Source organism: Phocoena sinus, chromosome 17 (assembly GCF_008692025.1).
Source record: "Phocoena sinus isolate mPhoSin1 chromosome 17, mPhoSin1.pri, whole genome shotgun sequence".
In the NCBI taxonomy this organism is placed as follows: domain Eukaryota; kingdom Metazoa; phylum Chordata; class Mammalia; order Artiodactyla; family Phocoenidae; genus Phocoena; species Phocoena sinus.
In genome coordinates this window covers 33,117,516-33,130,689 of record NC_045779.1, presented here as the reverse complement: position 1 = coordinate 33,130,689, position 13,174 = coordinate 33,117,516, and the positions used below count along the sequence as shown (strand labels likewise).

At 37.3% G+C, this 13,174-nt stretch overlaps 1 protein-coding gene across 3 annotated transcripts in view; it reads right to left on the bottom strand.

Annotated features, from left to right (window-relative positions):
* Positions 1-13,156, bottom strand: part of RIPK2 (receptor interacting serine/threonine kinase 2) — a 194,996-nt gene extending 181,840 nt beyond the window's left edge. The window contains exons 1-2 of one of the 3 annotated variants that reach the window (XM_032610237.1): positions 12,924-13,060; positions 11,083-11,164 (exon numbers count right to left, since the gene is read on the bottom strand). In XM_032610237.1, coding sequence (XP_032466128.1) covers positions 11,083-11,090 — 8 coding nt within the window. In that variant the 5' untranslated portion in view covers positions 11,091-11,164; positions 12,924-13,060. Of the gene's footprint in view, positions 1-11,082; positions 11,165-12,851; positions 12,871-12,923 lie in introns of those variants that run through there. The other 2 variants (XM_032610238.1, XM_032610236.1) reach the window with 2 other exon arrangements.
* Positions 13,157-13,174: the final 18 nt, after the last annotated feature.

The following is a 13,174-nucleotide window of genomic DNA, read 5'->3' as shown; positions in this document are numbered from 1 at the left end:
GCAGAGAAAGCTTTCGACAAAATTCAACACCCATTTATGACAAAAGCCCTGCAGGAAGTAGGCATAGAGGGAACATTCCTCAACATAAAGAAGGCCATATATTACAAACCCACAGCCAACAGTGTGCTCAGTGGTGAAAAACAAACCATTTCTACTAAGATCAGGAACAAGACAAAGGTGCCCACTTTCACCACTCTTATTCAACATAGTTTTGGAAGTTTTAGCCACAGCAATCAGAGAAGAAAAAGAAATAAAAGGAATCCAAATCGGAAAAGAAGAAGTAAAGCTGTCACTGTTTGCAGATGACTGTACATAGAGAATGCTAAGGATGCTACCAGAAAACTACTAGAGCTATGGTACAGTAGCAGGATACAAAATTAATGCACAGAAATCTCTGGCATTCCTATACACTAATGATGAAAAATCTGAAAGTGAAATCAAGAAAACACTCCCATTTACCATTGCAACAAAAAGAATAAAATATCTAGGTATAAACCTACCTAAGGAGACAAAAGACCTGTATGCAGAAAATTATAAGACACTGATGAAAGAAATTAAAGATGATACAAACATGTCTCCATCCAATATACCATGTTCTTGGATTGGAAGAGTCAACATTGTGAAAATGACTCTACTACCCAAAGCAATCTACAGATTCAACGCAATCCCTGTCAAACTACCACTGGCATTTTTCACAGAACTAGAACAAAACATTTCACGATTTGTATGGAAACACAAAAGACCCCGAATAGCCAAAGAAATCTTGAGAATGAAAAACGGAGATGGAGGAATCAGGCTCCCTGACTTCAGACTATACTACAAAGCTACAGTAATCAAGACAGTATGGTACTGGCACAAAAACAGAAAGATAGATCAATGGAACAGGATAGAAAGCCCAGAGATAAACCCACGCACATATGGTCACCTTATCTTTGATAAAGAAGTCAGGAATGTACAGTGGAGAAAGGACAGCCTCTTCAATAAGTGGTGCTGGGAAAACTGGACAGGTACATGTCAAAGTATGAGATTAGATCACTCCCTAACAGCATACACAAAAATAAGCTCAAAATAGATTAAAGACCTGAATGTAAGGCCAGACACTATCAAACTCTTAGAGGAAAACATAGGCACAACACTCTATGTCATAAATCACAGCAAGATCCCTTTTGAGCCACCTCCTAGAGAAATGGAAATAAAAACAAAAATAAACAAATGGGACCTAATGAAACTTCAAAGCTTTTGCACAGCAAAGGAAACCATAAACAAGACCAAAAGACAACCCTCAGAATGGGAGAAAATATTTGCAAATGAAGCAACTGACAAAGGATTAATTTCCAAAATTTACAAGCAGCTCATGCAGCTCAATAATGAAAAAACAAACAAGCCAATCCAAAAATGGGCAGAAGACCTAAATAGACATTTCTCCAAAGACGATATACAGACTGCCAACAAACACATGAAAGAATACTCAACATCATTAATCATTAGAGAAATGCAAGTCAAAACTCCAATGAGATATCATCTCACACTTGTCAGAATCTACAAGCAATGCTGCAGTCGCTGTGGAGAAAAGGGAACCCACTTGCACTGTTGGTGGGAATGTAAATTGATATAGCCACTATGGAGAACAGTATGGATGTTCCTTAAAAAACTACAAATAGAACTACCATATGACACAGCAATCCCACTACTGGGCATATACTTTGAGAAAACCATAATTCAAAGAGTCATGTACCAAAATGTTCATTGCAGCTCTATTTACAATAGCCAGGACATGGAAGCAACATAAGTGTCCATCAACAGATGAATGCATAAAGAAGATGTGGCACATATATACAATGGAATATTATGCAGCCATAAAAAGAAACGAAACTGAGTTATTTGTAGTGAAATGGATGGACCTAGAGTCTGTCATACAGAGTGAAGTAAGTCAGAAAGAGAAAAACAAATACCATACGCTAGCACATATATATGGAGTCTAAGAAAAAAAAAAAAGGTCATGAAGAACCTAGGGGCCAGACGGGAATAAAGACACAGACCTACTAGAGAATGGACTTGAGGATATGGGGAGGGGAAGGGTAAGCTGTGACAAAGTGAGAGAGTGGCATGGACATATATACACTACCAAACGTAAAATAGATAGGTAGTGGGAAGCAGCTGCATAGCACAGGGAGATCAGCTCGGTGCTCTGTGACCACCTAGAGGCGGCATATAGGGAGGGTGGGAGGGAGGGCGATGCAAGAAGGAAGAGATATGGGAACATATGTATATGTATAACTGATTCACTTTGTTAAAAATCAGAAACTAACACACCATTGTAAAGCAATTATACTCCAATAAAGACGTTAAAAAAAAGAAGAGGTTTATTAATTATGTATTCCTGTGTAACAAATAGTCCAAAAACTTTAGCAGCTTAGAACAACAGACATTTATTATCTCACAGTTTCTATGGAAACAGATATAGGAAAACAGGTGCAAGTGAGCTGGGAGTGTCAAAGCCTCAGGCTCCGGCTCTCAGGCAGGGTGCCATCAAAATATTGTCAGGGCCTACAATCATCTGAAAGCTCAACTGGGGGAGAGTCCCCTTCCAAGATTGCTCACGTTGTTGCTGTCAGGTCTTGTTTCTTTGTCACATAGGGCTCTCCACTGGCTCCCTGAATGTCCTCATGACATGGCAGCAGTCTAAGGTGTTGACGCCAGAGAAAGGAAGATACAGTCCTTTATTATTTAATCATGAACATAACATCCATCAATTTTGCTTTTTCTATTTGTTGGAAACTGTCACCAGATCCAGACCACATTTAAGAGAAGGATAATACACGAGGATAAGGATCATTAGGAGCCACCTCAGGAAGGAAGAAACAGTCCTTTATTATTTAATCATGAACGTAACACCCATCATTTTTGCTTTTTCTATTTGTTGGAAACTGTCACCAGATCCAGACCCCATTTAAGAGAAGGATAATACACGAGGATAAGGATCCTTAGGAGCCACCTCAGGAACTGTGTATCTATGAGGGATATAGAACAACTTTTTCTATGTATTTGACTTGGAGTGTGTGTCCCATAAAAACTCTTTAAAATGTTTATATTTTCAAATTTATCTTTTATGTTGTCTGAAGTTATTACTGTACTCAGGTCTTCCCCATTCTTAGAGTACTTTCAAAAAATTAAACCCTAGGAAGATTTCTTATGCTATTTTTATGGATTATTTTTGTATTTAAGTATTTTAGCCATTTGAGCAATTTGGAAGTTACAAAGAATGAGGTATGGATTTTGCTTTATTTTATCCAAATAGTGAGCTATATTGTCTCAAAAATATGTATTAAATAATTCAGCTTCCCTTTCCCTGATTTGAAATGCACAATGGCAGAATTTTACCCCATTCTACTGAAAATAAATAGATTGTTCCTCAAATCCTTGTGAGTTCTTATAAAATTTTCTTTTATAATCTTGTGATTATAAAATAGGTATAACCTGTGAGAACAAAGCTTGTTCTGAAAAAAAATCATCTGACTCTTCATATCACAGAATCACTGTTCTAAATCTTTATATATGTGTGTGTGTGTGTGTGTGTGTGTGTGTGTGTGTGTGTGTGTGTATATAGTTTACGCCATCATGTACCATATGACTTAAACTCTTAAGGACTTAGTTATATGATCCATGTAGGTGTAAACTTTGTATCTACTAAATGAAGCAGTATTTTGAAACCATCAGCAATCACTTGATTTTGGGACTGTGAGTATATATTCCATAGTCAAAATTAGAAATTAATATTTTCTTATGACAATTAAAATTATGTGTGTAGATTCTTACTGCTACTCACTCAAGACCTAGGACTGCGGAGGAGCTGATCTATCAGGTTTTCTTGCTAGCTATCTGTTGCCAGTTACGTACTTAATAATTAAGAACATAATTCACTTCTTTCAGTTTCTCAAAATCCTCCTCTATACAACCTCCCTTTGAGCTGAAAACTTTCCATTCAGTAAAGTGGGTTACTTTTGTCTATAGGAACATGGTGGGTTAATGATGGCATAACAGCTCTCATAGTTTCTTGGAAAGTCTTGCATCTACCGCCACCCTCTGAAGTGGCAGGGTACGCAATACCTATTGTATTGTTCTCAGCTTCTTATGAAAATCTAAAACTTAAAGAGTTCTGTTTCTATTGAGTTAAACTAGTTGTCTGTATGATTCTTATTGTTGTTATAGTTACCTTGTTATATTTACCTTGCTTTCTGGCTATCAATACTTATGTCATTTCATCTGACTATTACCTCCTTGAGATCATACTATATTTCATAAGTTTTGTATGGTCTGCAGGGCTTAGCACAGTGCCGTGCACAAGATAGATAATGAAAATATGTTTTGAATGAAGTAAATCATAATGCAATGGTTGGTGTATTTTGTCTGTGACTGAAAAAAAATTTTTTTATAGTAAGCATACATGATGTTTGGCTGATGCCATACATTTTCACTTAATTCATTGTCTCTTTTAACTGAAAATATTTTGTTAGAATATAAGGGAGTTTAAACTCTTATTTGGAAAGAGATGTAATTTCTTTGTAGCTGAAAACTTCAAAGGTTTGCTAGTGGCAGATTATCCTTGCCCGATATAATTATCCTATGTAGTTAGAGACTATACTATAAGACATTACCATAGAAAAGTTCCTTGACTGTAAGGCTGTTTTCTTTGTTCACACATTTTCTCTCCCATGAAGTAAGGTTGTGATACACATAAAGTTAATATTTGAGAAATGACTACATTGTAGAGCTTCATTGGTGGTGACACTGGTCAATCACATGAAATTTATTAGAATTCTAGATGAACTCAATGTCATCAAATTCCAGTTCAATCTAACACTGACTTCCAAAACTGTGCCCTTCTCTCAAATTTCATGACCACATCCCTAGTGCTGCATTATAATATCTCATCATGTGGACAAGCGCAGACATCATGCACACAGTGCTCACTTGTTATAAAAATTTAGAAAATAAATCTAAATACCAATAAACGGAGAAAATAAAATCAACTATAACTTGATCATTTAGAGATAACATTTTAGTGTTTCCATCTAGATGTGTTTATTTGCATATAATATGAATCTGTCATATAGATATTCAATTTTTCACTTAATGTGTCATGAACATTATTTTATGTCAACCATGTACCGTGAACATTGTGTACTAAATATGCTTCTTAGAAATCAAATTCAGTGGCTTCATTAGAGTGGAGAGTAGCATATTTTACCAATCCCTGATTTTTGACAATTTAAGCTCTTTCCAAATATTTATTATTATAAAAAGTCTCACAATAAAAATTCATGTGCCTAGGTACTTACACACATACACTATTATGATATTCCTGATGTACAATATTGCTGTATTTCTTTCAATTACTATATTTGTTTATATTAAACCCCACTTTTCCTGACTCTACCATTTCAGTCTCCACATATCATCAGAGTAATCATTTCACAATGACATTTATATGCCATGCCTCAGTTTAATAATCTTCAGTGGGTCCCCATTGTCAGCCTGCATATCTAAAAGATCAAAGCATCCTCCTAGCCTTTGAATTCTGCCTCTTCCCAATTAGGATCTCTTGATTTTTACCTGTAGGCTTAGTTCTTCTCCAAATTCCCGGAGCAAATCCTGGTGATTTTATACTTAAAGGCATACATTCCTCAAAAAATTCTATTAAAATTCAGAACCTTCTCCCAATGACAAAACAAAAAATGTAGATAACTCCACGATGAAGCAGAATTTGGGTCTCACTTAGTCATAAATTCAAACTGTCATTTCAAATAGACATGATTTGGCTGATGTGAGCATTTCACAAAATAAGTGGTAAGAAACAGTTTTGTAAAGACAGTAGTACACAGAGGAAGCGTTTAATGTTATCTTTTAGATGTGAAAGCAGAAACTAAGGTTCAGAAGAATAAACTTACTTTTCATCCTGCTTAGCTACGCAGTCTCTTTCTATGGAAAGCAGTAAATATTTATTATAGGTTAAAGGCAATGAAAATAATGGACCTGTAGCTGGCAGCCATGCCAGGTAGTTGTTGGCACTGACAACATTTACCGTATAAGCAATGACTGTCAAATTTAAAGAGCAAACACATTTTCCAGGAAAGCTCATTTAATATTCATTTGCCAAGCACAGGGTATATTCAATTTGAGGGTTAACACTTAAAAAATACAGACAAGAGGCAGAAAATATTGATTTTAAAAGAAGAAAAGGGGGAGGACATTTAAAAATCCATTTAAAATTAAAACTTTTCACAGAATCTCTAAAGTGGATCTAATAAATCCTGTGTCTCATATAAGAAACAGGCTTATTTCTGCTGTCTCAGATCATTTTGCAGACCCTTCGTTTAAGTCATGGCAGCTTAGCCAGTCTGGCAAAGACTGAAGGAGAAAGAAAATGTTATTTATAGGCTTCTTATAGGATATGAATTGCTCTTATTTCTTCATAAAAATTCTATTTAAAAAAAATTTTATTACTGTATTTATGTAGCCCACCATACAAGGGGCTCAAAAATACCACCACTCCACACACACATACACACCCACCAAAGTGAATTGGTATGAAACGGGGCCCATAATTTGTGAAAGAAAGGATCTGGCCTCAGCTTGGACCCAATTAGGATTAAATCCCACTCACTACAACCTGGAGATAAGAAAGCAATGAGAAGAGATGAAATGAAAGTAATGAAAGTAATTAGAGAGAGAGAGAGACAGAGAGAGAGGGACAGAGAGAGAGAGGGAAAGAAGAAAGTGAGGGGAGAAAGAGAGAGAGAGAGACTCTCAAGCTACAAAAATAGAAGCCATCGCCAGTCTAGTAATACCTGGATAAAGACAGTTAATAGACATTATCATAGGAATTCATCAAACTAGACACATAATGAAGAATCTTTAAAAATGTACTAGAAACAAATATAGACTAGGTGGAAGTCAATTTTATAAAATTACACCAAATTCTATCCCTATAATGGATAGAACACTATGGTATAAACAGAATTTAAATCAAAACTAATATTTCTGAATACTAGCTTGAAGAAAACATTACATATATTATACTTTTTAATTCTCAGAGATTAAATTTTATTTTCACTCACTCCTCACATTCAATTAAGCACAAAATCCTGTTGATTTTACCCGCATAACATCACTAGAGTATTCCCTTTCACGCCATTCCTTCTACCGTATTTCCAGTTCAGGGGTCTATCATCTCTCATTCAGAATATTAAAATATCTTCTTAGTGGAACTCCTTATCTCCTGTCTTGAGCACTCCTAACACATTCTCTACATTGAAGCTAGAAAAATCTTCCTAAAGCTTTGTACGTTTTCATGTAATATTCCTCCTTAAAATTTGTCGGTAGCATCTTTTTACCTTCAGGATGAAAGACATCATCTATCCTATGGCATCCATGTCCTTTCACAACCCAGGCTTTGATTACCCTGTCAGCCTCGTTCCTCACGCCCATCTCAGATTCACTGCCCATGTGCCATCTCTGCCAAGTCACCTGCAGTTCCCTCAAAACCGTCAGCTCTTTCTCCTCTGAACACTTGCTTATTCCATGCTTTCTGACAGCATTTATTTACCTCAACATTTTGCCTGGGTAGCTCCTGATTATCACTTTGGCTAACCTTAGGTTTCCTCTCCACTAGGAAGCCTTGCATAATGATTTCTAGTTCAGGTTTGTTATTTCCTTTAGAGAGTCCCATAATATTATCATGTCCAGTCTCTCATAATACTTAGTAAAGTGTTACAGTGATTTCACTTGAGGTCATGGACATACTGGATGATCGGGAATGAAGAAAGTACCAAACACTGAAAGATGTTTGAAAGGTACTCACAAAGGGAACATGCCAGATAAAGGCAGTATCTGCCTATATATTATAACCTGCCCTAAGCATTGCCGTGGTGACTAACATAACGGTGTAGGTGGGAGATTTTGAGGCTTTAGGACAAGTTAGTGGAATAAGAGTCAAGACAGGAAGAAATAGTAAACAATGTAAAACAAGGAGAATAAAGAAGTCATACAACTGTGAATTAAAGAATGTAGGAACTAGAAGAAAACTCCAACAGATCCGCTTTGGTGAAAAACAGGCTTGTTTTTTTCTTTGCAAGATTATGCAATCTACACAGTGGCCTTTCATGCACCACTCTTGGGAAAATAAGCTACTTTTTCACATTTTAATGAATGGAGTCATTTGTTTTTCATACCTCTGCTATTCTGATCTTCCAGAGGTCATAGAGTCTTCATCAAATATTTTAAACTATAAATATCTAACAAATTAAAATAGAAATGTTATAGGAAATAAAAAATCTTTAATAGGAATCTTGCTTATACTAGCTAATGAAAGCAGCATACACACTGAAGTATTACCAAACAATGAATCCCATCAAACTGCTAATGGAAAGCCTTAGAGCAAAATAATAAAAATGGTTTTTGAATGTGGTGTGTGGCTACCAGTGGCATCACGCTAATCAAAACTCATATATGCCCACAGCTCTCCACAATTTCGTACAAACTCTTACCCTCATTTTGTTTCTTAGTTTTCCCTTACATATTTGTTTTCACTTACATCTATTTACTCTCTCATGAGCAGAATCTGAGTTGTCCAGTATTGATCCTTTGTTTACACAGTTGTTTCTGCATAGGATGCTATCTTTATCTCTCTACACATCTCCAAATGGTACTTGTATTCAAGGTCTAATTTAAATCTTACTTCTTTCATAGATAATTTCTTGGCCAATGTCTATTGAAATGCTATCTCTTAGCTCTGAATTATATTAGGATTTATCTTTTCATTTAGTGTCCTGCATTAACTATAACCAAACAAAAATGAGATTAAGTCTTTCACATTACTTGTAAACTGAGTCTAAAGGCACACTAAATGGCTAATTTAAGAATATTTTAGCAATCATAGTATTATATTGCTTACCTAGATAATTCTAAAAAGAAAATCATTCATGGATGCACATATTCTGTTATATAGTTTTATAATGAACAAATTATTTTTAAAATATTCCCTTAAAGCAGTGAGCTGATTGCTCTGTGTGGAGCAGATGCCCTGTCATTCCTTAGTCAATCTCTATTGAAATGATTTTTTCCTACTCTAAACTATGGTGGACTTATCATCTCTTATTTACTCGTCTATATTAGCTATAACTGTGCAAACATGAGATTGTAAATTGAGTCTAAAGACATCTCCAAACAAATGGTTCAAAAATATTTTTTAGTAACAATAGTATTATCAGAATAAGTATTACTTCTTGAAAAGATTCTATGAAAGGAATACCATACAGTTTTATGCATTCTGTGTATGTTCATGTCATTACTTGGCTATTTTAAAGGAATTTTCCCAAAGCACTGTTATGTATACTTTACCAAATTAAGTCTTATGGACCCCTGCTTGCACCCTAGCCCTGCTGAGGCCCTCTGCCTCAGTGGGGAAGGTTCTTTCTCCATTTGAGTTCATGCAGCCAAAATAAAACCGAAGCTGAGATTGAAGCAGCTTTATTCAGTGGTCAGAGAATGGAGAAGTAGAAACTTAGTTCACGAATCAACTTCTCACCTTAATGGTGAGAGGGATTTGCTTTTAAGGAATAAGGACGATGAGGGTAGGAGTGAGACTAATGACGGAGAGGCACGTGCATTGGTTTTCTGGGAAAGAAGCAGGGCTTCCCTGGAAATGGGGTACCACCCCTTTTCTGTCCTTTTTTGGTTTGTGACATCCGGTCATAGTCACCTGTAGGTGTGTCATATAGTATACTATATAGTAAAATCAGCATAGAATGAGACTCAGGGTCTGCTGGAGGTCAGATTCGTAGCCATTTTGGTTTCAGCTGATTCTAACCAGTTGTTTTTTTCTCTTCCTATAACTTCCTTTGTGTCCAGACCCTGTGACTTAAAGATATACGTTAGTTCCTGTTCAAAGGCGGGATTGGTGAGTTTTGAGCAAGGGTCTGGTGGCAACTCTGGTAATACATAGAGCAGAGGCTCTTTCTCTAAATATTAGCCAATTGACTGGTAAATTTAATAAGGGTAAGCACTAAATTGAAAGGTAAAAGAGCACTTATGCCTCATCACGATAGAAGGGATTTGGGTGTAAAAAGTATTAAAACAAAGTTGTCCTTAGTACCCCTAGCAATTCACTGAATCCCAGACCTGAAAATGGTGGTTATTCTCCATTATGTGTGAAGTGTTCCAGTTGGTTTTACTGGACGAAAGCTGAAAATTTAGAGTTTGCTCTAAACAATAAGCAAACAATAAGCAAAATAAACCAAAAAAATCTTAGTCATCTATGTTTTGAATAGGTAATATACTTATATGTTTCAAAATTCAGGAATTACAAGAATGCATAAAGAGTTTCTCTTCTTCTCCCTGCTCTTCAGCCACTTAATGTCCCAACTGTGAGGCACCCAATTATACCAGTTTGTGAGACCTGTTTTAATTAAATTTATATTTCCTAGGCTGAAAGAGGTCTGTATTTGCCTCATGAAATGTAGGTCAACAAGACAGTTATTGAGTAGCACCTTTGCCGGGAAGGTTCCTGGATACTCTGAGAAAGAATAATAGAGAGGGCATGCTAGGGGATATCTTAGTGATACTTAATATACTAATTCCCCCTCCCATTAAGAGTATGATGCATTCTTCCTTCTCTTGTGATCCTATTATGTGTTGGCCACTTTACTACAGTTGGTTTCATTATCCCTACTTTATATATGAGAACACTAAGGCTCACATAAATTAATAGTTTCTAATGGTCATGCCAACAATAAGTGGCAGATTTGGAGTCAGATTTGAATTGCAATTGTGGACCTCTAAAGCCTTTGTTTTTTCCACTCACTGCTTAATCAAGAGAAGGAAAATTCTTGAAGTCAGATTTCAGGAGGAATGAATGGGAAAACAGAGAAAGCCAAAACAGTTTAAAAATAGGTTTTTATATTAAAAAAATTAAAATGTAAAACAGCTTTTATAGACATATTACCAAAGTTACCCATGGCAAATTTCAGTTACAAAACAGTTACACTGTTTACACAAGGTATTTGAACAACCTATCAGACTCACCTACTCATAAGGCGTTGGGAGATTGTTGGGGAAGGTCCTCCTATGGGCAGAAGTCAGGTTACAGAGAATAATTCACCAATCACTAGAATAAGAACATGTTACAGCACGTAAACTTATTTTTCTTTTCTGATCTCAAAGAACAGTGCAAACATTATCCACACCAGAGCCCAAGAAGTACATGTATCTTTTATTCCCACTTCATAAGTGAGGACATAAGACACCCTTTGAGTCAACTGCATAGCCCAGTCCTATGCTCAGACTACATAAATACTGCTAATGTTAACATTCTAGGAAACAAGTGGAAGAAAAATGTGATGCAGTAATGCCAGAGTGTTGCACTGTTCCTTATGGCTTCTTTGACGGCAGAATTAATTTCCTACCCGATGTAGTGAAGAATTTTAGATTATGAAATTGTTAATGAGCACGAAAGGGAGCTCCCTTCATTTCTTGGTCCCCAAAGGCACAAAACTTAGATAAATTAAAATCTTGAGAAGCAGCATCCAAAATGGGAGGATCAATCTCCTTTAAAATACCTAAGGAATCCATCAGTGCTAGATTTCCATATATTTTAATAGTTGATTCTGAAATACATCTACCCTCTCTAATCAACCACCACCCTTCAAAGTTGACTACATACACATAATTTCCCAGTAATTGCTCCACAGAATTCAAGACCCAGGGTAAATATACCCTGTATATCACTAAATCAGGATTATGGTACACAAAAAGCGAGAACAATTTCTAGAGGTGTCTCAAAATTACTGTGACATCTGCCCATCCAAGCCTGATCACAAGAGAGCAAGTAAAAGCCACAGGCAGATGAAAGTCAATACCATTAGCAGGGCTGAAGCTGAGGAATTTATCTGCTGTTGGATACTGACAGCCTCTGGCTAATCAGGCATCTAGCATGATGTATTTTCCCTTGAGATAGAGGGAGAGGAGAGGAGAATGTTGCAATCATGGATGTTAACTCACTAAGAATTGAATGCAGGGCCTAGTTAAATTCCTATTGGAAGGAAAATACACAAGGCTAGTGACTAGACTCACTGATTAATATATATGGTTGAAAGGTTTTTCTGGAAACAGGAACTAATCTAGCCTTCTCTTGAAATCTGGATATTGCACTAAACTTGTTCCAGGATGGGAGAGACATTCAAAAGTTTTGGTCATTTAACAGCTTTCTGATTTCAGTTTATTGTTAGCAAAAATAATACAAGTTTCCTCTAGAGACAGGCTTCCTTCCCTGTGACGGTAAGAGGAGAAACTAAATTGAGTTTGATATCTAAACTTTCATGCCTACATGTGTAAACCAAAAACAACAAAAAGCCCAAACCAAAACGTGCCAGACTCTACAGCAGTGCTGTTCAATAAAAATATAATGTGAACCACATATACAATTTGAAATTTTCTAATAGCCACTTAAAAAAAAGTAATAGCCACCTGTGGCTAAGAGCTACCTCTTGGGCAGTGCAGCCCTAGAATTCGACTTCAAAAAAAAAAAGGGAAAAACAAAGCAAACAGAACCCAATTTCAATAAAGAGAACGTTTAGAGTTGGGCTGTGATCGCTGATTTTTGGTGTCTGGAGAAAGGAGGCCCAGGAGTAAGAAAAAAAGGAGAGGACAGTGAAAAGAAGCGTGATTGCTGCATCTCCAGAGAAGCCTGCTCTCCCCACCATGTTAGCCCAAGCGTTGAACGTCTGCCTAGAGGTGACGAGGTGTGCGGAGGATCCCAAAGGGTCACCGTTGCTTGGGCTTCAAAGCCCGCTTACCCGGGATTAGAGCCAGTGGGGTGGGGAACGCAGATTTCGGGGATCCGCGGTGAAGCCGCCAGGGCGCCCTACCTGTCGAGCAGCGGGGTGTGAATGTGCAGGTGTTTCACGGCCACCTGAACGCGCCAGTCTGCGTGGCGGGCAGAAGACACGGTGCCGGACGCGCCGCGGCTCAGGTAGCGTAAGTCGGCGAGCTTGTGGTACGGGATGGTGGGCAGGACGCTGCAGATGGCCTCCTCGTTCATGGTAGCGGGTGGCGCGGGCACTCAGGCAGCCGGTCGATTCCGGAAGTGCCCGCCGCTGCCGCGGCTCCACCCCCTGCG